Raw genomic sequence first — 27,582 nt, forward strand, 5'->3', positions numbered from 1 at the left:
TTAACATTTTAAACTGTACCTTTGGCTTGATGATCAGGGTTTTTAGGAGTACAGTGAGAAGGGATAAATTTGAAATACAAAGAGCATACTCAAAGAGCATTACACAGCTCCACTTGAAAATGGCTGTTCTTCCAGTTAATGACTGATTTTCCCCACAATCAAAATTGTGGGGAAATTGTTATTCTTAGAATAACATTTGTACCGAATGTGTTGGTCTGAATAGAAACTTTAAGGAACTTGGATATTTCATCGTTACCGTGGCAAGAAACATTTCTTCTCTTACTTTGGGCAATTCCTGTAGCACGCAGTAGTCACTATGACTGCATCGTACAGTGAATTACAACTGTGCTAATTTAACATAGTACAGTTTCATGTAATGTGGATAACTGACTCAAGACTCCACATTAATATTTCATACATAACACAAGAGCAAGTGACTTTTTGTAGAATAAATGATTGTCTCTGGTAGCATTCTGCATTTTCACAGAAATCACAAGCATTTTGACTAAGGACATATGCAATTTTTTTCATTTTCCATACTCATAAGCAGGATGTTGATGACGTCGCCGCTTTGACAAGAAGTGCTTACAAAGTGCTAGTATTATACCCTGGCATTTATTAGATATTAATTCCAAGGATATTCTTAAATATAAACATACTGTTCTTTTCACTTTAAAGTAATTTTATTACTAACCTCTGGTATTATAAAACTCTTTTTAACCACTGATAATTTCTAAATACAAAGCATGTGAAAAGTATGTTCAGTAATCTATAGCCTTTTAAATGAAAGGCATAAAAAAATATTCCTTGTGGAGAAAAGGTCCTATAGCAGGTCTTCTAACAGCTGCTTGAGTTTTGTCAACGTCAGCAAATGGACAAGGAGAAATCCAACAGGAAACTGATAACAAGTTGGAAATATTTGTACATACCAAAATGCTATCCTTTTAAACTTTGTAATTGTATGTTTTTGTGAAATTACTTTGATCCATCAAATCGTGCTGTTCCCACTACACAGACGTGCCAGTTATTTGACCATTATATTCTGCTGTTTCCATTTTGAGAATGTAGGGGATTATGCTGTCAATGGGAACATTTCCAATGAGACCAGTAAAAAACAGCTCCTCGGTAATGCTAGAGCTCATCAGCCTGAGTGCTGGCAGGCGAACCAGAATCCGGGCTAGCCTGAAAGAGAAGTTCAGTGAATTATAAACACGTATAATACCAGTTTAAAATACTTTGTGACTAAAGAGCTGGATCTGCTTTTATTATTACCATAACTCATGAATGGGAGTCAAGAGGCAATTAAATCTAATTAAGCTACTATAAAAAGTATGGTATATTTTCTATCCTGAAAGTGAAAGGAAAAGCCACCATCTTTCTTTGTGGTTTTCCAGTGAAAAGGACGTAATGACGCCCTTTGTGGATACAATGTGTTTCTAGAGTCACACAGTTCTCCTGCTCTGCTTTTCATATTCCCAGCTCAGGAAGAACTTCGCAGTTCAGGACAATGCTGAAAATGGTAATAGTCATACTGACTAGTGAGAACATTTCCACTTTTTTAAGAGCAAAATGCTTAATTAAAATTTAAACCATAACCAGCATGGTCCTCAGTTGCCTAGCAACTTAATGACAAACCAGATAGCAAGAATGGGACTGGATATGTATAAAAGGAAATAAGAGGATCTGCTTCTGATGAGAAAAGGAATTTGGAGGGATGTGCTGTTAATCATACACATTGACAAATACTGTGCGTTTTTATGTACCAGGATGTTAACAGACATCCAATATAATGAAGTGGCCATACTGAATTTCTGGACTTTAAATGCATTTGAAATTTAGGACAGTGATGAAAGCAGATCTGCCGTGTTTATGTGGCAGATGTACATCACAAATGACAAAATAAGTAATTTTTCGGAACCAGAGCCATGTAAGAGCAAACCTTAAGCAGCACTGAACAGAGGCCTCTAGAAAATGCTTGAGTATCTATGAAGAATATATATAAGGTCCATTCTGCTAATATACCATATCTTGCAAACTTTAGGGGAAATCAGCAAAGTGATTCAAGCTATGCTGCTGTTTTTGTGAAAACTGGAACACTTGTGCTTCTATCTCAATTTATGCCAGCATTCAGTTGCTCAGAAATAATCAGATTTGTACACTAAACTTATCTATGGGTGAACATGGGGATACAGACAGTATCGGCTGAAACAAAGGACATTGCCCCTGCCCATGGCAGGGGTTGGACTGGATGATCTTTAAGGTCCCTTCCAACCCAACCCCTTCTACGATACAATATATGAAACACTCTGGTTTTCTTTCCTGACCCACTATTAAGAGAAGTATATGGAACAAATTCTATATTTCTTTTTATGGCAGATATCCAGCTCTCACACATCAAAGCAAAATAATTGAATTGTATACAGAAGAAGTGTGTGGGATTTGAGGATGTTTCTGAAGTAGAGAATCCCATCTTCACTTAAACTGGGAATCCTGATGCCCTTGCTGTTGCCCCACACACCGCTAAGTCTGTAAGATCAGTGCAGCTTCTGAGATGGGAGAAGCTCTCTCTTTTACAAGCTTTTTTTTTTCTGTGGCTTTTTTGTTGTTTTTCTGAAGTTACACTACCCTTGCTCAAATGTATGGGATTGCATGCTTCTTTATATGGGGATATGTTTCACAGTAAAAGAGAATATGTTCTAAGATACATTGCTAGACAGAAGCTAGAATTTCCCTTGTAGTACAGAGAATCATTGTGTTCATGAAACTTAAAATAGTTTTGATTAAGATGATTAGAAAATATGATAATTATTTCTATCAGGTAAGAAACAGGAACAGTTGAGAGATAAAAAAACAAGTTAGATACTTTCAAAGAGAAGCCCTTGGAAATTAAAAAAAACCAAAAACAAAGAATAAAGGAGAAAATAAGTAGGATGTGGGAATTTCTTATAAACAGAAGCTTAAAAGTTGATTACTGTTCCCCACATGTAATCCTTATTGTTCCAAGGTTTATAAACTAACAGTTTTAATACTTTTCTGCATATGTAACTTGACAAACATTTAAAATAGAATAATCACCTTTTATTATCTCAAAGCCTCTTTGAAAATTAACTTAAAAAAGGAGACAGCTACTGAGACTTCTAACAAAGGAAGTCTGCTTACCTTTCTAAACATGGCAATGTCAAAACTAAAAAAAAAAGAAAAAAAAAGAAAAAAAAGAAAGGTTCTCATGTTTAAATTACATGGAAGAAGCTAGACAGCTACTCTTGCTTCTATCTTTAAACAAACCTACTTCTTTTCCTCATCAATAGCCAAAGAAGAACAGATGTCAAAAAGGAAATTTTTACATCAATAATTTGATTTTGTACTTTTGCCTGCTATGGCCCACAACATTACTCTGGGTACTATAGACAATAAATACCTATAAGTATCTTCTGGATAGGTTTTTTGTACATAGTCCTGCAATTCCATCTGTGCCTTCTCCTGGAATTTTTCTATTTGAGTTGAACTGGTCAGACCAGGGTGATCTAAAGAAACAAAACATTTCTGTATGTCGATTTGTTTCCCTATACATTGTGAAATATATGTATATATAAGATTCTCACATCTTATTTCATTTAAGTATTTCTCTTGTGTTATGATGTTTCACATGTTAGCTGTATAAAGGAAACCACTCAACTGAACATTTGCTTCCTGGCTTCAGAATTAGCTTGCTTGCTTTTCTCTCTGTAGCTGCGCACAGCCACAAGAAAGATGAAGAAGATTAAGTCTGTAGGTACGTACGAGGCAACAACACCCCCAGTTTATGTTGCTAACCGTGCTTTTTAAAATGTGTTCTCTTCTGTCATTTCAACTAGCTATGTTGACTGTTTCGACAGATCGATTTATTGCCCTTCTGAAGTCCGTCTCCTGTTTTAACTCCAGCTGGCTTAGCTCATCATTATCAGAAAAGAAACCCAGAAATACTTCAGTGTTGTGTTCCAACTGCTCTTCCCCTGAAATGGGACAGAGCTAGCTCGAGTTTGGAGAGTATCGTGCTTCTCCAGTTTGAATAAAAACCCTCAAAAGCAAATTTCAGGACACAAATACCTTCTAATTAAAGAAAGCTTTATCACAAAGAGAACAATATCAGTGAAAAAAAACAAATAAACAAAAAAACCCCACCCCAAACCCCTGATAACAAGATACTACTTGAATTTAACAAAATACAAAGAAAAAGTGGCGAACACCTTTGAATTAAAGTAAATAATTTACATTTCTGAGCAAGAGTTTTCCTTTCACTCAGCCTGTTGGCAGTTTTGAATTAACCTTTCTGTGTCCTAGAAACACTTCTCCACCTTTGCTGAAGAGACTGTCACTTCTTCAATATCCTTACTTTATAATTCCAAAAAATCTTAAGTGTATTCTGTGAGTAAATCCTCATCTCTCATAAACACAGTTGATCATGCTTTAGTTGTTAGCTGTCATTTTTTGGTAACAAATGGAAGACAGCCTGTTTACATTTAATTTTGGAGACTTTCTGGAAGTTCCATATAAAATACAGTAGGATTCCTGCTCATATTTTAGTGATCTCTCTCATGAGTGTATTAAAAAATATTAAAACCGAAGCCAATTTCTTTTTGTTACTGTAAGAACGCATTTCCTCTAATCCTTCCTGCCATTTACTTTACTGATATTGCTAGTACACATCCTAGATAACTTACTACTCAGATTCTCAGCAGAAGATAAGCGATAGTCTAGTCTTCTAAGGTGGGTGTATAGGAAATACCTGACATGTTGGAACTGTAAATAACATAGGTATATTGCTCCAAAGTTATTTTTTAAAACACATACTGCTTGTGATAAATCATTATAGAACAATCATTTTATCTGCAACTTAACAGATTAGTCTCATCTCAAGACATTAGTTTCATTTTAAAAACTGCCAAAACATTAACATATGAATGCTTATTATTTAAAAAATATATGGTTACTAAATTCCTTACCAGGGCTAAAGAGGACTATAGCTTTAAGGTATGCATATTCATATCCATCAATATCAAGCTTGGCCATGCTGTTACAGAATTCCTGAAGCTTCCAGATATGTTCCATGACTTGCTTTATTCTGTCTCCAGAAAGTTTATCTACAAAAAGATATTGCTTACTATTTTATTTGAGCTCAAGTACATCTGATATATTAAGCAATATCCTTTATAAAACAAGTGAAGTGACATTTTAAAGTCTTTTATGTCATTTGCTATCTTAAAACCACTTAAAATATAAGGATAGCCTGAATGATTATGGAAGTGAAGATTTATAAAGCTGAGTCAGACACAGGGACAGCAAACCGAACATTAACTCTTTCGCATAATTTTGCCAGTACAGCATAATCTGCAACGCCAGTCTTACTCCAGTGATGTACAGTTCTGAGCAGAGACTCTCAAGTTACGGTCAATTATTCTACAGATGGATAGATTGATTCTGGGAACAAACTGCACAAAACAAATGCTATCATGCAATCCTAATTTTGAATTCAACTTTATAAATCTTCACTTAAATAATGTTTTTTTCCTTCCAATGGGGTAAGTTCACTCACATACATGTACACAGATTCTTCCATCATTTGAAACATCTCGTCACTTATGTTGGCTTCATATTCCTTCTTAAGATGTTGATTTAAAAAAAAAATCTTGTATTATTTGTGGATAAGTTACAATTGAGTGGTATTAGCTGCTTAGCTAGGCAGGGAGAGATTTTGGCAAATATAACTTCTCTTTGATTGTGCAGAATTAAAACCTTAGAGATTACATTAAGACAAATCTTTGAATATATAATTTCTATTATCAAACTTCAGAGGTAAGTCAATTTAGAAGGAATAAAACTTTTTCTTGAGAAACTCACTAGAATAACTTTATTCCAGTCGTGATCTCTAACGCTAATATTTCATATCATTAAAACTTAAATATTGTACCTTTGTCTGTACAGCTAGTAGCGCATATGATTGCTTAGACCCATGTGCCTTCAACTGAATCTTTGACGCAATTTGTGACTATTTTACATATTTTCTGAAACCGCAATAAAAAAATTGAACAGAAAAATATTTTTTGCACAATGTCTTGAAGTAAGAATGAAAGCATAATCTACATTTCTAAAACACACGCATTGTGATATGAGTTTTTAGTTACTCAAGATGGATCAAGACAGATGTGACATAATGTTTTTATTTCTATATTAAGTGGGATATGGTGGTGCAGAAATACTCAGGAAAAGTGAACTTGAATTCCAGAGTTTCTGAATAGCCACATCACCAATATGCTTCCTAGATAAAGTTCTGAAATTTCTTCACTTTGGAAAACAGGACGTTTAATGCTTCAGAGGATACTTCAAAATACATTAATTATTACTGCATCATAGCAGTATTTAAAACCATTATACTTGCAGGAATATTCATGTTTTGATACTTGGCAAATGCCATAGTTTTACACCCCAAAGAGGTGAAAGGAAGTTCTGGAAGGAAAAAAATTCTGATGTGATTTGGAAGACGACATTATTCTAAGAGGGAAAAAAACCCCCTACATCTGTATGGGAGGAAAGGTCTGTGAGCACACCAAACTTCAGGATCTACTGGTCTTTCACTGTACTGCAAGTCAGATGTAGAAGACAGAGGAATAGGTCCTCCAGCCTTATTCTCATTTCTTCTGTGGACACTTCTATCCCACAGAGATCTCTGTGAGGTCAGTGCAACAAAAGTTGTAGAGCACCAGAGGAAAGTTAATCATGGAAGAGAAGGTTTCTCCTTCCCCTGGATCCTGGGGAATGATTCTGTCACCGATTAGGAAGCACCTCCTGGAAAATGTTACACACGTGCTGTAGTGCTGACAGGACCGAAGACATGTAAGAATCACACACTGAGGACATACCTTCCTGTATGCTGTTCTGGAGATGGTTGACAATAGCTGCGAGGATTGTAGACAGACTCATCACCTGTGCGCACTGCGCCAGGCCTAAAGTAAAGAGCTCGTTCCAGCAGGCGCGCACAAGGCTCGTGTTACAGTCCTGTCTATAAACAACAGAAAATCAAACAACTGTAGGCAGTTTTTGTGTCAGGTTGGCATTACCCTACATGTAGTTATGTTAATTATGACAACTAATAACAGGGATTAATGTACTGCAAACCACTTGACTAAGAGGCCTATATTAGCATATTACAAGTATTTCAAAAAGCAAGTAGTGATAGGCTGACTACAGGAAACCATTTCATGTTATCTGTAAAACGGTGCTCACCAGTTCTTTACCAAGATACATTTCTACAAATTAAATGCTTGCTTTTGATTCGGCTTTAGCTTCGGTAACCGCAGTAACATCAGATATTGTAGTTATCCCCTCCTTTGCCATCTTCTATTTTATTCTTCAAAAAGGAGAATATTGCATAGTCTTCACACATTTAGAAGTATTCATTAAAAATTAAATGTCATCATCATTTAAAAATTCAAAATAGCTGAAAAGAGTTCAGATCAGTGTTTAAATTCATTAGTACGCAAACCGTTCAACAGAGTATGTCCATTTACCCAAGAGCTTGAAACGCAGGTATGGACCTAGCCCAGTGCATAGAGAGGAAAAGCAGTCGTGATGCTGACTCACAGATGTAGTGTACATTAAGGTACTCTGGCATTGGACTGGGCATTGTCAGCTGCAAAAAACAGAAGTATGGTACAATATATACAGTTTAAACATAAAACAAATTTTATTATCAATGAAATAACCAGCGAAAACACTGAAACTACTCTCAAAGTCTGTCACAAGGAACTATGTGACAAGAGTTTGTCAAAGGAAAACTGTACTAAATAATTTGCTACTGGCAAGGAATGCAAAGTGGGAATAGGGGACAAGAGATTATGTGAGAGAGCACTCAAATGCAAAATTTTTAATATTAATTAATAATTAAATCTGTGAATTTCACTGCTCTGTGGAGTGTTGACTAGCATCACAGTGCTATAAAAGATACTTCAAAGCTTTTTGAAAAGCAAAATAAAATCTAAACTCTAGATGTCTAAAATGGGTAAGGCATGTAATAGGAATCTACAATCATAGAACAGGAATAAGGTTACAATAAATGTTTGACTACATTAAGTATTACTTATTGCAGTAATCTTTGTATTTCTTGAGACAGTGCAATTTGATTACAGCAAGATGAACACCCTTATTGTTGTTTGCACACTGTTTATCAACACATGTATGTATGTGTTTATATTCAATTGAAGCTGAAGCATCTCTAAAATGCAAGACATTTTTCAGCGGTCTAACCATAAGCATCTAAGAAGGCACTGTAACCCCTCTTCATATGAAGGAGCCTTTTAGATGAAAGTTTTACACTATCTAGAGTTACAAATGAACTAAGCAAGACATCATATGGATGATATGGAACATGATTATCAACATCACTAAAAAGTGAAATACATTTTAAAGCATCCTTCTGCCTATGAAAAACTCCTATGAAATAACACCTATACTCTTTAAATACAGCATATAAGAATGAAAACTGTATTAGAAGCTTTGCAACAGCAGGGGTTATGTTAGATTATACTGCCAAAATTAAATAGAAGAATAACGAAAACACAGTAAACGAATTTTGGGTTATGTCTTAAGTGTTAGTTTGTTTCGTAAGACATTTAAAGAAGGGCATACCTTAAATGTGACATGTGTATCTGTAAGTAGGGGTCCTTCCACTTCAATAATTGGTGTTGACTGATCTCTACTGATTACATGGATATTCGCTCCTCCTGTAGGATCCATCCCATCTGCCAAGTTATGAGCTGCTGTACCATCTGTGGTATTAAGTGCTTTAGCCAAAGTATCAAATGCTCTGAAAGAAAAAAATAAAAAGTAATAATCAATGGAGAGTGGTTCCTTGCACCTTAAATTCAGAGTAGTGGTCAAATTGAACACGATAAAGTATTCCCACTCAGAGGTAACATATACAGGAACTGTTTATGCTAAGACACAGTGTCAGACTTTTCATTACAACCTGGCCTCGTTGTACTGCTCAGACATTAATAAAAAGATCTGTCCATATATTGCTGGAGAAAGATCTCTCCTGTAAGGTGGAAACTTTTTACTACTGTAAGCCCAGCTCCAACAGTTTTATGGTAGTATCTGTACTAGTAAAGAGGTCTCTTGCACATACTATTCACAATTGCTTTTGTGTTTCAAAGTAGGGGGCAATCTCTAACGTGTTTGGTGTCACAATGCCAAATTACTTCAATGAAAGACTGTAAGTATACACCAGACAGAATACAAATTGCTAAATAAGATGCAAATATGAATGCATACCGCGTAATCTCACTTGCAGATTGCTCTTCTTGTTGAACTTCAGAAGTATCTCCATTATTTAGTGACTCACTGAGATTAGCAAGAGATGTTACAACATTTGCTAGTGTTCCTAAAGCACCTTGGCTTGTTTCAGCCTAAAATGGAAGAACCATACTAGTAAATCAACATTACAGGCAATGTATCATACATAATTTTTTCTCATTTTTAATCTTTGTGCCCTTTTTCCCTTATGTACCTTTTCCTTCCTCCTGAACATCTGCAGGAAGAACAATGGCTCACAGTGATCTTTACAGCACACTGCAATCATCAATCCCAGTCCTGGCTGACACATGTGGGGAACTACCTGTGGCTGACCTTTTGCAGAAATACGCTCATGAAAGGAAATCATGTTCCTGTTGATAAACTGATTACCTCCATTCATACAGATCTTCAGGCTTACCCCAACCTTATCTTCTCAAGAGCAAGAATTATTTGTGTCTGTGTACATAACTAAAGTAATCTGAACAAATAAATATATACATGTTCAGAACTTAACTGAAAGAGTGATACCTTGGAGTCAGCAGCTAGGAGGACTGTACCATCATCCCTGATCAAAGGCTGCTGAATATTCACAAGCATTCCTGGATCAAGAAGGCCTGCTGACCTGTTCAAAAGCATATGGCAACTGACAGTCAATAGTATTTTACAGTAATCAGAACAATGTGTAACAATTTATGTCAGAATAAAAGGGATTACCAATTTTTAAATTACCAATTTAATGAACCTCAGTTTATTCATCAGGGCTTAAGTCTGTCTGAAATAGTTTCCAAGAAGTAGCTCAGAAGACTGTAATATGTTTTCCTTTCCTGTGCAAAAGCAATGACAACTTCCCAAACAGATATCCTCTCATTTGTTTTTTATGCTGGTTTATTCTGTTTTAAGGAAAGCTGTTGTCTTCTCATGGTCTCAGAAGTCACTTAGCACCTCTAGAGTTATGCATTAGACTTTGGAGGAAGGCATAACTGTGCCTTTCAAGTTAGACAATGGACAGCACTGAAAAAAAGTTATGTCAAGAAAATATATTTTACATTCCACAATACAGTAATCAAGGTCTGCATAAAATCTCTGCTGCCTCTATTACTGCTACTTTTTGACCAAACATCCTTTCCTTTTGCTGTATCTAACTCAGGAAGACAGTGGGAAGTCTTTGCAGTCAGCAAGGATGAATTTATTTGTCACTTATGTAACACTCCAAGTCTGCATAACCCACTACAAACACACGCACGACAGGTTCAGGCTACAGGGAATTTACAGTTCAAGGAGTCTGAGACTAACAACTAACATTGTGAACTCCCACAGGCAGCAAATCATCATGTGTTATGCAAATTGGAATCCTACATAAATAATAGAAAGTTACACTTAATGACTATAATATTGTCTATAGGGCTGTAAGGATCTGTAGCACGAGGAAATCTCAAAGAAGCAAACATGTCTGAGAGCAGTATTTTTGAACAATCTGACTTTTAAACGAGAACACTGAAAAACAATTGTTCGAGAAATTTGCAGCCAAAATTCTTCCTTACTGCAGTGTCATTTGTTCAACTAAGAATACGTATAGAATACATACTTATAAAAAACTGAATATGCAGATCCAGTACCTCTAGGTGGTTATTACCCAATTCATAAACTAACTGAGCCTACAGTTTTAAAAATGTGGTATTTAAGCTAGAGGGTTTTTTTTATTCTACTCAGAAAAAGGCAAATCTTGCCTCTGTTTATTATGATATGCATTTCCACACCCACTGCCTACGGAGACAACTGAGAGCATGGGAACCATCTCAGGATATCTTCCATACAGTAAAAGAAAGCTGCTGCCATTTTGCTGTTGTTGAAACAGGTCTCTTGGGGTCTGAATTTGCAGTCACTGCAATCTCTTTTACTACTGTCTTCACAAGAAGGAAGACTGAGTGTGCCATTTGCAGATTTCATTTCAGAGAAGTGCTGACCTGAATGCACCACAGAGTAAACCTACATGCTTTTTGCTCAAATATGTATTTGCCCTGCCTGTGCTTTGACCTGGCTGGGCAAGAGCCAGCTCTGGACTAAAAACCACTCAGCTGTACTCAGACAAGAACTTTCATGAGAAGCAGAACAATCCAGGTTGGTCTGGGTAATCGAAACAGAAGATCTGTGAGTTGCAGTTCTTTTCTGTCCAGCTCTTCAGAGCAGGGGCGGGGAGGAGGGAGGAGAGACTAGAGTGTGGCTGCAGAGTAATATGCACAAACAGCCTTAAACAAGACCCATTAAACTGAGGCACTCACCGTGTCCCGTCTTTATCTGCCACAAACGTTGGAGTTGCTATTAGAGGGCTTCGCAGATCTTTTCTGATATAGATTTTTTCAGTGGAAGCTGCACAGTTTGTTGGTTTTTCACGTTGCACATCAAAAGGCTTTCTTTCACTTTGAACGGCTAAATAAAAATAGAAACATGCAGATTTGAAAGGAAATAATTCAACTGTAAAATACAAAAAGAAACTAGAATTCTCACAGCTGGATTTCAGTTTACACAGTTATGATGGTGTATCAGCTCAGTGCAAAACTTCAAATTTAATATGAAGACTGAAGAAACAGGCTCCAATTTTACTACACCTGTGATTATGCACATTTCTAATTAAGAAAGTCAGATCAATCCTTTGCTGTAAGTGCCACTGAACTGGAGTCAAAGCTTGCTATTTCACTGGCATTTAATAAGATGGAACATTCTGAAAAATGTGGTTTAAAATAGTTTATTTATTTATATTTTACAGGTAAAGCTATACCTACATGTTAGATATCATCATAGTCTGGGTGATTCAAAACAATGCAAACCCAGAACAAACCCAGAAAAAGTCAAGACAGGCAAGTTGTGAGAGATGCAGGTTAACGCCCTGGGAGACGAGTCTCTGCATGATATGCAAATCACTCACATCTATTTATTCCAAACAGTTAGGGAACAGTGTACCAAAACTAACTTCTCCAGAATTCAGAATATTTCTACTTGATAACTGGAAGAAAATAAGCTCAGTCCCCAGTATGCCAAACAAGTGTGGTAAATCTTTTAATAAAAATAGTAAGAAACAATAACTTTGTAATTTTAAAGGAAGTGTAAAATGCATCTTTATAATATCACGGTATTTCAAAAAATGATTACAGAAAGTTATCTGTAATCTAAGTCACTAAACTTTATGAACTCCTCTATAGTTTGGCATAACATTTGACTGCACCTCTTTTTCATCTGAAAATTAAGATAATAAAATGAATAAATAATTTAAAAAAAAAAACCCACATCAACTGCTTTCTGTCACTGGATGAAAAAGCAGCAAGAAAAAAAAAACAGAAGGAAAGCAGATTCTGAACACAGACCATTAAAGTCAGATTTATGTCCATCCATATAAAAGTATTAAAATATTTTGTACTACAAACATGCTGTGTATGTTTATAACAACATAATTGGGCTCCTCAAAGACTAGAGCAGTATAAGACAGTTCAAAACAAATCAGTACTGCAGCTCAGACATAAAATGGTGTTGAAAGAAAGGTACGGTAGATGCTTCAGCTGATGAATGCTTTGGTTTCCTTCAAGCAACATACACTGAAATGGAGAGAACACAATAAAAAGTGGTAGTCCACATATTATTTGGTAGGCACAGTATCACACTGGATACTTAACACTCACATTCCATTTTCATGCCCATCTCTAGACATTTCTTAAGTCTACAAAACTGGCAGCGATTCCGATGGTGTTTATTGATGATACAGTCCTGGTTGCTACGACAACTGTAGGTCAAATTCTTCCTCACACTCCTTTTAAAGAAACCTTTGCATCCCTCACAACTGACAGCACCATAGTGACGACCTAGGAAACATATATTTTGTATTCAGATGGAAATGACTTGTATTTTAGCATACAAACATTTATCTCAAGCAAGTAAAACATTGTAAAAAGTCATCATTTAAATTTATTTTGCCTTCTTACCATCATTTTGGACCATGAAAGCACTGCTCAAGTCTTACAAGGTGTTTCTTGTTTACCTATTGTCAGGGCTTTTTGGTAGAAGAGTGGAGAGAAGAGAGGAGGGCTAAGCCTATTTCTGAATGAGAAGCCTGTGAAGTGGTAGTTCCCATTCTGGACAAGTACACGTGCAATTCTATCTGATGTTACAGATTATAGCTCACATTAAAAGAACACAGGCTAAGAGTTTAAGTAATTTCACAATATAAGTAATTTTACAATAAAATTTGAAATGTAATCTTAATTAAACTCCTATACACGTCAATCTTGGTATCGTTTTAATTACATAAACACTTAAAAAGATAAAAGAAAGACAGAGACAGAAAGGTGTCTTTCTGTAGCATGAAAGCACAGTCCTCTTCCTTGACTAACGTATAAATTTTACCTCATAGTCTCCTTGTTACTGCATGGATCTGAAACACTGAAGATTCACTTGATCTCTACTTGCCTTTTTCTGTGATAGTAAAAGACCAAAATTTAACGGGAAGTCTTAAGTTTTTTAGGGAGCACTAAAAAGTGTTTTCCTGGAGCAGGTAGACTTTTCTAGGTGATACGTTTATTGCTGTTTCCCCACAGCTGTGGGGAACTTGACTAAATGCTTCAAACAGTCTCTTTCAGCTACTAGGAGCTATTCAATCATCATTTTGTCTTTCAACACATGCTGATCTATCATACACTGCAGTTGAAGTACAAACTAATATTCTTCCAAGCAGAGTTTAAGTATTCTGTGTGTATAGATACAAAGTATAATGTTAGCTTTTCCCAATTTAGATTCAATTGCTTTTGCCATCAGCATGGCTAAAATCAGTTAAGAGACATGAGACCTCCTCCCTTCATCCCAGTCATCCTTTCAATTAAGTTTCTTGAATACTACTTTCTAGACTTTCTTACCTGATGCTTTATCGCCACAGACTACGCAATATTCTACTACCTGGGGCCTCTGAACATCAGCTTTTCCCAGCAAACGTTCCACCGAAGCAGAGTCTGTCACTATCTAAAACAAAATTCCAGAACAAAACGATGTAATTAGCCAATATTTCTTCTGACATGAAAGTAAGGAGCTTTGCCTACAGAGCAGGATTGGTGTATCAACTGGGAAGAGGTGGCCGAATTTGAGAATAAGCATGACATATGGGATGAAACTAAGTAGTATAAAATGCAAGTTAAAGAGTTTTGACTGTCAATAGTGAGATTGATGAAACAGTCATAGACAAAAAGATTTCAAATAAAACTCCTAGATTTGTTCAGTACTAATAAGTTTCCTCACTTGTGCAGTCAACAGTATCCTTCCTTTCTTGCAATTACTCCCACAGCTGCTATATTTTAGCCAAGGATGGTAATATTTCAGATGCTGTTCCTGTCTATCCCTCCTCTAGCTATTAGAAGTAAGGACAGCCTGAAGCTGAGATCCCTTGCAGAAACAGTTTATCTTCTGAAGGCCTTGTATTCCCCAGATTTCACTAGAGAAAATTACTGTTTACATAATTTGTTTTGCAACACTCTTGTTCACCTAGATTATGCTCAAGTCCCACAAACAACTATAATAGAGGACAGCTTCTGCTCCAAAGAGCTTTTACTGCAATGCCTTGACACTGCATTGTGAATGTAAGTTTGCTCAGGTGAGTTGCATCTCTCTGTATCTGTGAATCTTGAACAGACTGTCTGAAATCCTGGCATTCCTCACAAGCACTATCTTAAGTATTTGCTTATGTCTTCAGAATTTTAATGAGAACACACAACAAGGGCTGACGAGTGCAATGGAATGCATGAGGAATGTGAAGACAGGAGGATATATGATTGAATAACAAAGCCTACAATTAGTATGGTCTAATCCATGTCATTACATCTTTGGAAAAATATTGCAATTTGTCTTAAAGTCATTACAGACTTAAATAATCTGAAAATAAAAACCTGAAAAACAAAAACCTATGGTCTGTCTCAGTTACTGTATTTACCTGAATTCTGCCTGGCACAATGTTGTCTGTGGTGGTAAAGATAAGCTGTTTGGCATTAGATGTCTCAGGTGTTGCCAGTATCACCTTTCCTGCACCAGTTCCATCTGGGCTGGCTAAAATAAACTGTTGCTTTGGAGACACAGCTGAGTCCACTGCTGTCACTATTTGGATTTTTTGACCTGTTTGCTGATCTGTCACAATCTGTAAAACATAATGAAGAATTTTATGAGCCACATGAAACTTTACATTTTAAAACCTTTAATTCTGTCTCAGAATGACAAGATACTTTGATCTCGATATTTATTATTTTGCTATTTGCACATTTATCACACTGGTGCAAACTGATTGCAGCAACCTACATAAGTGCAAAACCATAAAATCAACCCAAATATCTACGTATATATGTATCTACATACCTACTGCATAGACAAAAAATACTAGACAGCTGTGAAAAACGTGAGTCTGATATTGTTAGTAATGAAGAGATATAAGGAGATCTTATAATCACATTTAAACTGTTCAAATGGAGTTGTCAAGCTCCTCAGTTTTCCCTGCCAAGATTTCTTCACTCTCCATCATTTTCATATAGATCTTAACTAATGGGACAATTCACAGTGAAATCTAATCTGGGATTATGATTGACACCACTATGATATTCACCTGCATTTGTTCTGAAGAGGCACGAATACCCTTTTCTCACACTAGTATTCTCCCTCATCATAGAGTCGTAGGTTTGGTTTTTGGCGTTTGTTGGTTTTTTTGCTTTTGTTTTTGCTTTTTTCCAGAAATATCAGTGATATAAGGAGGTAGATTATTTTGCAGAATTGAACAAAAATTTCAATGCAAATACCTACCTTATGATTGCTGAATATTCAGTATGCTTCAGTTATACATGTTGTGAGAACATCTACCTTGCAATGAAATATTGATACATATTGAGATGGTTACTGTACCAGGCAAAATACAGATTATGTTACCAGACAACCGTATCAAGAATAGAAACCTTCCATCATACAGAATCTTGAGAATCAGCATATGAAACAGTAAGGCTGCCTGATTCCACCTTCTGTTCATAACTTTAAGGAACACCATCTTAGATAAAATACATAGCTAAATGTTGTTGATAACTAAGAACATCATCTTGGTGCTGTCTACAAAGAAAAATGACAGCAACTTCTGTGTAACTTTTCATGGATCACATATAAACACTGATGACAATAAATAACCAAGACAAAAAAATTAGGCCGGATAAGAAGTGAATTATATGTATATTTATAAGAAAAACTAATTACATATGTCATTATACATGCTTAATTTGAATCTTTGAAAATGACATTACAGATAAAACTGTATAATGTATAGTAAGTATAATGACAATATCAAAATGATATCAAAAGTGCTTTCAGGGCTGTTCACAAGGGTAGTGCCTACCCACCCTGACCAAGACATATCCCAAGAAAAGACCATCCTGTGATGGAGGCTGCATTGCCAGGACTGTTCCAAACACCCTGGAGTTCAAGATCCTCAACTCTGGCAGAAGTCACTGCACACATTCTGATAGATAATATAAAGATACCATTAATGTATCAGTAACAACGACCCGCTGGCTCCTAAACATGGCAGAGAGAGGGAGAGGAATGCCCTTGGAGATGATCTTGGGTGTTCTGCTGAAAATGCCTGCCCATTTGCTATGGGTAGAGCTCAGGAGACTTGTATACATAGGTCGAGTTTATCCTCTCCAAATATTCTTCACTGACTACATCACCAATACAATTATTGTATATGGCAACTAGTCATCACCAATTACATGCTGGGAGAGGAAACAGAATTTCAGTTTGCACTAAAAATGATCTCCTCACAAAATGCAGGAAAGTCTTCCATAGACTTTAGCATGCTTTTGTATAAAACTAAGTGGGAGGAGAAGAAGAATAAAAAAACCGAAGAGGTAATAGTTACTTAATAAATGGATTTTTACCTGAATGCGTTGTGGTGAAGCTACAGAGGAGTCTGTGGAAATTATCTGGATACGTTGGGAAGGGCTGGTCATCACTGGAGATGCAGATAGTGAAGTCTGAACAGTCTGCACCTGTAAACAACATACAGAATTCTAATTTACTGTTACAGTACTCAGCACTTTAAAAAATACATATATTTATTAAAGATCAGATGGCCCTTTAGCATTGAATCTAAATTTACTGGAAAGGTTACAGTCATCAGACCAGCATGGATTTGTTTTCAATGAATTACCAGAATATTGGCATTTTTTTTCAGGAACAGAATGATTTTGGTAGATGACCAAAACTACAAAACCAAACCACAACCACCCTGCCACAAATAAATCACTAGATCATTACTATGTGATCCTTCAGCTTACTAAAATGTAGAAATACTTTTTTCAACTTTTGATTATGTGTTTGCCTCACTTTTTCCTTCTGTAAAAACAAAATACACTGTATGCACAATAATGTATAATGTTAAATAGTTCACCTAATACTTTTAAAGTACTTTATGAACTACTTTTTAAATTTTCAGGTAGCCCAAGTTTAGAAAAGCTTTCTAAGCATCCTCAACCCCAGGAACATATATGGGATACACGGAATCTGGTGGAAGAGCGCACAGGATTCCTGTCTGACCAAACCGACCTTTAGTTTTTGTATCTCTGACCTTACTTCCTCTATGAGGCCTTCTGAAAGTGTGGTGTCTATACAGCTCACTTGGAGAAAACAGCAGTTTCATTTTTCAAGTAGAATTAAGAACAAAGTTAACAATCCAGTATTTTTAAAGTAAAACATTAAAATTAAGATAGCTGGTTATCTGGCTATCCATGTTTTAGACAGTAGAATAAATTAAAATTCCAGTTGTTCAGTGTGCCCATATCCTCTCCCCTTTTTCACTGTCCCTCAGGTTCTGTTTTTTCTGTTTCACAGAGGTGCAGAATTTTTTCTGCAATCTATGCTCCAACAGATCACCAATATATGAGCACGTATTCATGCATATGTGGTTAATTCTTGTTATTCTTGTGAGGATTTCACTAGCATGACAGAGGTTAAATTTTGCACTACAACTGAATACTACTGTTTCTTGTTCTATTCCATATCTTTCTAGAGCACCAAATGATAACACAAATCTAGTTCTGAATATCTAGGAAAAACCTGAAAAACAACCCTTGTATGGTTATTTTCAGAGCAAATCCGTTACAGGAAACATGGAAGATAACATTGGCTTCACAGCCTTTATCTTCTGTTTACAGAAGAGATATGGCATTAACAATGTACCCTTACACACATAATTCTGCAGTTGTGCATATTCAGACTCTGTTCTTGTTCATTCTAGGAACAGGCAGCCTGTTACAGGGCACTGGACCAGGCTGCCCAGAGAGGTTGTGGAGACATTCAAAACCACTTGGACACGTTCCTGTGTGACCTGGTCTGGTGATCCTGCTCTGGCAGGGGCTGGACTGGATGATCTTTTGAGGTCCCTTCCAACTCCTAATATCCTGTGATTCTGTGATTTATTGACGCAACTTTTAGTACTAATGGTTCCTTCCTAATAATTGTACATGCAGTATAGATAAAGCACTTGTTTTCTAGCCCTCGCAGTCAGCTTACAGGTAAAAAGGTACTGCTTGCCACTCGCCATGGCCATCCAGTCCCATTTCTGTTAAGCTTAGGATATGCAGATGCCTACAAAAACTAGCTTATTTAGTAATATTGGGGTTTTTTCAGATATAAACATGAGCTGAAGCTATTAAATCAGTCTCTCGCACAGAGAAGTATCTGCAGATGTAGATGTCTATAATATATTTTTTTCCACTATTGGCACATGCATTTTTGCCATTCTTAAGTTTGGAACCTCAGCACACAGAAAACTGGACTTAGCTAAACAAAATCAAAACAAGGTCTATCAAAATTAACCTGGAAGTTCTCAAGGAATTAGAACATGGTTAGTTCCAGAACACTTTGTCTGGTTTCAATAGAGTAAAAGCTAAACTATTCTGCTACTTCTAATATAGTAACTTAGAAGAAAATTACACACACTTATTTGTGCTGCACTCATTACAAAAGCTCTGCTTTCTCAGTGCATTTCACAAGTTACCAGTCCCTGATGTGGCTCAATGTTTTGACTCTTGTAAGAAAATTCAAAACACAGGAGACAATTTGGTTCTGTAGCCATACACTGCATACGCTCACCAGTATTTTCAAAAAAGTTGCAAAAATATTTGAACAACACTTAGCGCACAGGAGACACCAGTATTTTAGAGTAGACTATGGCAGCTCCAGAGGTGACGCTGCTGTCCGCAGCCAACAGTGCCACATGGACGCTTTTTCAGTCACATTGAAGCTATTATATAATATGATGGAAAAACAAAATAACGTTTAAAAGACTGCTGACAGCAAATTTAACACATGCAGCATATCTGAGTAACAAGCATGGTAAGTTCTTACAATATGATATAAATTTATACAGATTATCTGTTTCAATTGGAGTGAAATAGTGCAGTGATGCACTTGATAAAAAGACTGAACAGAATATGGCATTACTGATTTCTTCTACACTCAGGTTAACACATAACTGCTTCTTGAAAACAATGCACATAGGCCAAAACTCTGACATTACTGAACACTTTTCCAAAGGACAATGACTTAACAGCCTGGATTTTTACTGAAGTCTGCCCAATGCCAAATAAATATTTTACATTTTAAACCAGATTTTACATGTTAATTTAAAATAATTTTATATTGTAAACTGTATCATTTACAATACTTGTAAACTGTGACTGTAAACAATAATTTGGTTTTTCATAAATGCCCCCTAAGTAGACATTTACATTGTCCCACAGAATCTATAGGACTGTGTTTAGTGTATGACTGATTATAGTAATTGCATTCTATATGGGAATTTGAGAGCATCAAACCAGAGTTTAATATCTGCAGCAGCATGTGGCCAAAACCAGGAAGCTCGAAAATTATTTTTATTAAATCCTCTTTTAAACAATCTTGGAATGATTTGTTTATCAAAGCCTACATAGTTGGACAACAGGGTAGTGTCAATTTATTCATTATTTAAGCTTGCATTGAAAAATCTTAATTTTGTAAGCTTTCTTGTTTAATATACAAAAAACCCAACTTGTGTTGTAAAGAAAAAACAGTTTGGATAGCAAGGCAAACGTACTGCTGTCTCTTTGGGGAAGCAAATGTATTAAAATACACAGCTCTTAATGAAGCCATACTGTTCTACTTTCCTATTGCCTGTACCATAATGAGTACCATATATTGTAAAAGTAAAAGCTAAATTGAACATACTATTTCTAATTACCTTTAATACACAGGACACAAAAATTGAAGAAAATATAGAAGAGAGATGTAGAAATAGCAGAATCTTCTAATTATTGGATGATACAAAGCATCCAACAGCAGAAAACAAGATACCTAGGCAAGAAAAAAATCTCAAGAATCCCAAAATGAAGACTCTCAGAATCACAGAACGGTTTGGGTTGGAAGGGACCTTAAAGATCATCCAGTCCAACCTCTGCCATGGACTCCTAGAGCACACATTGAACAATGATCTCCTTATCTTCCATGCCAAATTATTATCTAAGCTATCCGCCCTTTAAAAAGTCTAAATTAGAGCAAGAAGATATTTTAAAACTGTTTTCCAAGTCTTTCACCTTCAATTATAGATTCCTTAGCCTTTTTCTGAAGCATCTTCAAACTTCACACCACGATGCACTGCAGGCAGCTTGGAAATAAATACAAGGATCTATTTTTCCATGTTATTCAAGGATTTATAGCAAGTTTAAAAAAGGTAACCAGTATATATATGGTAACTTCACTGAAATTCTTCTGTGAACATTTTGGGACTAAACATTTCCTTTTTCTGGGTTAGTAAAGTACCTGCTGCAAAGGGGTCCCAGCATACAACAGCTGTTCCAGGTATTACATCAACATGAAAATAAGCGCTTTATGCTTTAAAACACTTCAACCGTTTTATAGACTGGATCACATCCTCATGTAAAGGTTATTGTTACTGATCAACTCCAGACTTCAAATCATAAAATGGTTTAGGTTGGAAGAAACCTTAAAGACCATCCAGTCCAATCCCCCGCCATTATCCTACCGTACAACTAGTTGGTTACCTTAAGTCTAACAGCGAGTTCTCTGTAAAGCTGGCTAAGTTTGAGACCAGCTGCCATTATAGGCTGATATGTCATTTTCATGTTTAAATATTCAAGAATGCTATTTAGTAAACTGAAAATGGACAATATTTTAGTCTTCTCTTGGATGAGAAGATATGGTGCACCAATGGAGAGTAATTGCCTAATACAAATCAGTGCTTCAGTGTGCACAACTGTGCATAGATTATACTAAATATATATATTTTTAATACTCTTATTAACATGCATACATAGAATGGTGTAGGACTCTGAGAAGCAATATTTTACCTTCTTGTCAGGGTTGCCTACTTAATACTCAGTGGAATAAGAACAGCTTGGTTGCCAGCAGAACAACCACCGTGGTAAATAAATTAAATGCAAAAAAGGAACATATTCTTTGAAATACAGTTTACAAGAGTGAGGGAAAAAAAAATCTTCTGTCATTTTGTTTGACAGCTAAATTTCTGCCTTGAGCGTTGTCACACATCTACAAAGGATGAGAACAGATAAACACATGACGCTTTATTATGGTCCCATCCATTTAATTGCATCAAATTTGACTTCTTAAGTAAAGATATTTTTATTAAAAAAAACCAAACAGTAGTCTGAGAATATGCAACACTAAAGAAGTTCTATCAGAGATTTACAAGATCAACTTCAGATAGCATATATAAACACTATAGAACAAATAAAGCTATCATTAATTAGACTCCCAAATAAATAGATTCAAAGTATTCTAAAAGCAAACGGCTTGCAAGTAGTCATATCAGGAAGATAATACAGCTTAGCATTATACTAGGTTCACATACAAGATTAAATATAACATTTACTAGTCTCATCTGTTGTTCAGAAGAAATTTGACACCATGAAACCTGTATCATGAAAAAAGCAACTGCTTTGGAAGCTGTACGTGGAAAACCCAAGTCCTGCAAAGTCAATGATTGTACACTGTAGTTCTAAAATAGATTTTATAAAATTAAATACACTTGAACTTCTTTAAGACTGGCAACTGTCTCAAATTAGACTTCATCTTCAAGAGCTGAGGAAAGAAACAAAGTAGGCTGTATATCACAAAAAACTTCAGTGCGCCACATTTTACACAGGCTTAATCAGCAACCATTTAAAAGTAACCGCTAACACTGTGACTTGGACAGTCAGAAAATAATACATATTAAGTAAAAGATAGCTCAAAACCCCCTAATCTCCCTATACAAAACACACTAAATACACTTACTTTGAGAGACAGGGGAAAAATAATCTGCTTTAATACACTTAGCACTGTGCTTCCTGGAGCTCCCTGGCTGTACACTGTACAGACTCTAGTACTTAGTGTCAAATTCTTCCTGCAGTCTTATTTACATTTTTCCTCATCAAACCTCTGAGGGCAAAACAATTCCGAGAGAAACGTGGAGGTCACTTTTAGTCAGAGCACAGACATTTTCATCCAGTCTCCATTACTGAGGACTCCAATCAAGAAAGCAGCCAGTATTGTTTTAAAATGCCCTCTCTGTGACCCTGCTTCTCTGAAGGTCAAGTGCACTATCATTCCCAGTAACCAAGGAAGCATAATCGACATGTTTCTGCTGTTTTGCCAGCTGCTAAAGAAGTCTGTCTAATAGTAATATTAATTTCATCTGGGGAAGATAGTCCCACATTACCAAGCTTCCCCCTCCCACTGTTCTCTGTTCCTAAGCCCCTCAACCTGCTCACTCTCTGAACTGTAAAGCAGCAAAATGAAAGCTAAGAGAAGCGTTTGCTTGTATCTTGAATTACTTTCAAATCGGCAAAATTGAAAGGAAAATCTACCATGTTCCCTCTGGAGCATCCTTAGCTTTAAGGTTCATTAAGATAATGTATTTAAAGGAACATAAGCCTTTCTAAACTAGCCTGGAACCCTCAAATATGAAGTAGCATAATCCATCTTAATACGTTTTAGAATTCATACAGTAAGTTCATGACACACATGAACTTATTAATTATTATTATTAATTAGTTTATACTCAGTAGCAACACATTCATATGAGGCTGCAGTGAAGTCTGACAAATGGGTGAAAACAGAAAATATTTTTAAATTAAATAGTTAGAAAGTAAAATTTGTTAAAGCTATGGCACATGAAGCGTTGGGAAAAATGACCCTGTACCTGACAAGTTTTACAACAGTAAACTTGAATGCACTGGACTTCCACTATAAAGCCTTATGCAACCAATGCACGACCTAGGTACCTGTAAGTAGAACTGGTATTTTATATTAACTTCAAGGACTCCTACCCTTAGCGGGGAAGACATGCTCACTATTGAAACTGGGCTGTCTAGTCGATAGAAAACACAATTATCTACTGTCAACTCTCTAAAAACGATGCATAATTACCGTAACTACAGGAGTGTATTTACAGAATAGGTACAACATAAATGTTAGGTCAACTAATTGTGATCTAGTATTGGGGAAAGTACTATACCTAAAACATGAGAAAACCCAATGACATTTTAGTTGGATTTTCCTTGTGCTTATTATCTGACACCACACTTAATAACCTTGTAACTGTAGGCTTTAATTTGTCCAATTCCTTCAGGAAAGATGTTTGTGATACCCAATTAACAGCTGTCTTTCCTGGGACAAAAACCAAATCCTGAGTATAACAACACTTTTTCACTACATAACCCTCTGCTCAGAAGTAGACTTCCCAATTCTAAAGTTTGGGATAGGTGTATTGCAAAGGGAAGGCAGAATCCTTGTAACGCTTAAGCAGAAGTGATATAAAAACATACAGTCAGAAAAAAAACCACAAACCTCAAACTTGCTTTGTTTCTAGACAAGCTAGCAAAGTAATTGAAATCTGAAATAAAATACAGAACCTCTCAAATATACTGTACTAATGTAGTTAGTACTACAGTAGTAACTACTGATGTAGTTAACAGCTTTGTCACAATTGCCTGAGTCACCCACAAAATCTCAAAGACTTGAGCAAGAAATATAAAATATATTAAATATTTTTTCCTGATGAACCTCTTTATCCATTAAATTAATAGTAAGCTTTTATGAAGAATATATGTATTGACTGGAAATGTCCAAATATATTTATTTCACAGATGTAAGATATATCTAAAAAGTTTCAGTGATACTCTTTGGAATTAACTGCCCTGACCACTGGGACTTTTTGTGGAGTGGCACATAAAATTCAGATCCACCGTGGAAGAAGTCATGTGCAGGTTAACTGCCCTAAAAGGATACCAGTGCAACATCTTGTATGAGATATACCAAGGCAGCAGCCATTGAAGAAGCTGCAATTTTTGGCATATTTGCATCCTAAAAAAAAGGAAAAAAAAAAAATCACAGACTACACTGACAAAGGATACACTGGGAATTTTTTGGCTGTCATGGAACAAGAAGGGGACAGTTTTAGCAACTACTGAAAGTTCTTCCTGGTCACGTCAGAGCAGATGTTGGAAAGAGGAACCAGCCCTTATTCCTCCCCACAGCAACAGCTCTGTTTAAAAACTCTGCATGAAAAACTAAAGGATTGCACAGGGAAGGCAGCTCCACTTCTTAAGCAAATACATTTTTCTTGAACAACATGCAAATCAAATGTATGTTGCTGCTGGGACTGAGCCTGGGCCACTGATACATTGCACAGTGACAGTACTAAATAAATACTTGAGAAAAGTAGCATTACCTATTTTTGCATTAAGGCTAAAGTATTTTTTATGCTTCTCAAAAGCTACTCAGGATGAGAAGGAATTGCTGAAATTCCCTCTGAATCCCCTAGCTGCTCTCTGTTCTCCAATCCCATGAACTGTAAGTAAAAGCAACTGCAGACGCTAAAAATGGAACTCTCACCCAATCTGTTCAGAAATGCAGTTGGGAAAATGAAGCAAGATACACTGCTATAAAGCAGAAGCAATCAACAGCAGTGAAACCATTTGAAACCATTACAAAGTCCTAAACCATTTTAAAAGTCCTAAAAATAGAATAAGTACAAAAATACAGAATTCTGGAGTGCACTCAGTAACTTCTGTGATACATTCACAGTTTCATGGAAAACAAACCTGACGAACTATTGCTCAAGAAAGAAAAACATGGCCTACTTGCATGACAATCTGATTTGGTGTTTGGCATCGTAGCTCCCAATAAACCCATGCCCTGCATATGTGGCAATCATGTTGAAAAAAAATGATGTGGGTATAGTTAAAACTGACAATATTTGCATTAAGTTGTCCTGTTTGCAACTTAACTTATCTCTCATCATTCATAACTTAAAATTCAGTGCCAGATTAATGACTCTCCCATTTAATTTTCATCGATGAAAAATACTGTATTCTGAAAAAGTCTCTCATTTTTTAAGGCCAGTCCCAAGTTTCACGCTAGATTTTCTCTGAGAAACAGTGAGTACAAATACAGAATTTTAGCATACTTCCAAAGAATTAGTAATGTATTTACCTGTACAAAAAAACTGTAAAAAAAACCTGTATCTGACTGAAGACACAAATAGCAGGTAGTCAGCCATTCATAAAGACATAGTTCAACGTTAACACGGCCATAGCATTAACTAATTCTTAATGAGACAGCTGCTTATAACTGTTCTTCCATGAACAAAGTTTCGATGGTATTATGCAGTGGACAGGCATATTATTTAAGAAGAAGCTGAATACTATAAAGAGATGAAGCCCTCTATTTACCCACCGGCCAAGAAGAAATCACAGAGCTTCAAACACTCTTGAGATGGAACGATCTCTCCGGTGGCAAGATACAACCATCACACTATGTAACCACGGTGCATTTCCTGCACGAGGAATTACAAACGTCACATATTTTATGTGCCTTAGATGTGATTACAGCACTCAAGTTCTACCAAAATAGTATAGCGTTTGCCAGTATTTCCATTGCAGATTTTTATTTCCAAGTTTGTTTGGAAGCACTTTAAAAAATGTAGCTTGCCAAACTGATACCTGGCATAGCAAACTAAAGTAAAAATCTGCTTGTTGCTTTTCAGTGTGAAACCAGAGTTTTTTGAAACTACTCCTTAGACGTTATTTCCGGGTTACTCAGCAGGCCATTTTCCACACTAAAAACCCCCCAAATTTTTTAGAAAGAAGTTGCTGTAAGTAGGAGATCTCAAATCCGTTTCTGAAAACACAATGACACACATTTCCTTCACATACAGAGCTTCTTCTTGAACTTAAAAGTATTTTTTAACATTCAGGTGTGATCTTAGTTCAACAGGTCAAAAAAATCCCAACGTAATGTCTGAAAATTGGCCTTGTCTATAAAAGTGTCTTAGCCTACTTACCCTTCATTATTGATGAAATCCCTTAATTATGTAATCATGATAAATCATAGTAAATTTGAATGATATTAAACCAAATAACTTTTAGCATACAAAAATTCTAGTTTGTTTATTTTTTTACTGAATTCTGCATACCAGAGGAGATAAATAGGTGATTTTCTATGGCCATGATCACATGCAGTTGCAGCGTTCACGAGCCAATTTAGACATTTTAGCTGTTAAGCATCCAAGCCTCAGTGAATATACATTGTGACAAGACATCCCTTAATATTGCTTTAAGCAGATTTTGTGCTTTTTGTCGTACATGTAGGCAGAAAATGTAAAGCCCAATTTAAATAAATCATCCTGCTGTAAATCCAACATAGCGCATAAGTGAAACAGGAAACTTCAAGCACTGTTCTTGATTTAGATGCCAACTCAGGAGATGAGCACAAACCTTCCATGTCCAAAATGGTCAAGCTAATCGTCAAACGACCAGAAATTTTGTTGTCGTAATTTTTTAAACAGTACGTAATACGGCCAAGTTTCTTTATAGCTCACGTCGCATTTCCTACTTGTATTCCTAGTGTGGGAGCCACCAGAATGAAGTGGGGTAAATAAACCACATATTGGTTTCACTGGTTTCTTGTTTGTCCCCAAGTGTAAAGCAATACTATTCTATAAAGATTTTCTGTTCCATTTATGCTTAATTGTAAACTGAAAGGACTTCCCATGTTGTTCATTTCAAAAGCTCATATGCCAACTGTTGTGATATCATCTGTCACTCACCTCAGCCTCAGCCACCTGCTGAGTCTCCACTACCTGCTGAGCCAGCACCTCCATATTGGTTGCCATGGTGAAGCAAGATCATTAGAGAA

General features: G+C 36.1%; 1 protein-coding gene across 1 annotated transcript; it reads right to left on the bottom strand.

Moving 5' to 3' along the window:
- Positions 1-720: 720 nt before the first annotated feature.
- NR2C2 (nuclear receptor subfamily 2, group C, member 2) lies at positions 721-27,582 on the bottom strand. Its single transcript, XM_010187004.1, has 15 exons — positions 27,500-27,582; positions 26,122-26,221; positions 17,265-17,375; positions 15,290-15,490; positions 14,226-14,328; positions 12,999-13,178; positions 11,607-11,754; positions 9,856-9,949; positions 9,307-9,440; positions 8,662-8,839; positions 7,545-7,666; positions 6,897-7,036; positions 4,983-5,120; positions 3,419-3,524; positions 721-1,182 (listed from the first exon to the last, which is right to left on the bottom strand). Exons 3-15 carry the CDS (start codon positions 17,334-17,336, stop codon positions 1,008-1,010), a joined length of 1,791 nt encoding a protein of 596 aa, XP_010185306.1. The 5' UTR covers positions 17,337-17,375; positions 26,122-26,221; positions 27,500-27,582; the 3' UTR covers positions 721-1,007.

This window comes from Mesitornis unicolor, unplaced genomic scaffold (assembly GCF_000695765.1).
Source record: "Mesitornis unicolor isolate BGI_N332 unplaced genomic scaffold, ASM69576v1 scaffold31086, whole genome shotgun sequence".
Classification (NCBI taxonomy): Eukaryota; Metazoa; Chordata; class Aves; order Mesitornithiformes; family Mesitornithidae; genus Mesitornis; species Mesitornis unicolor.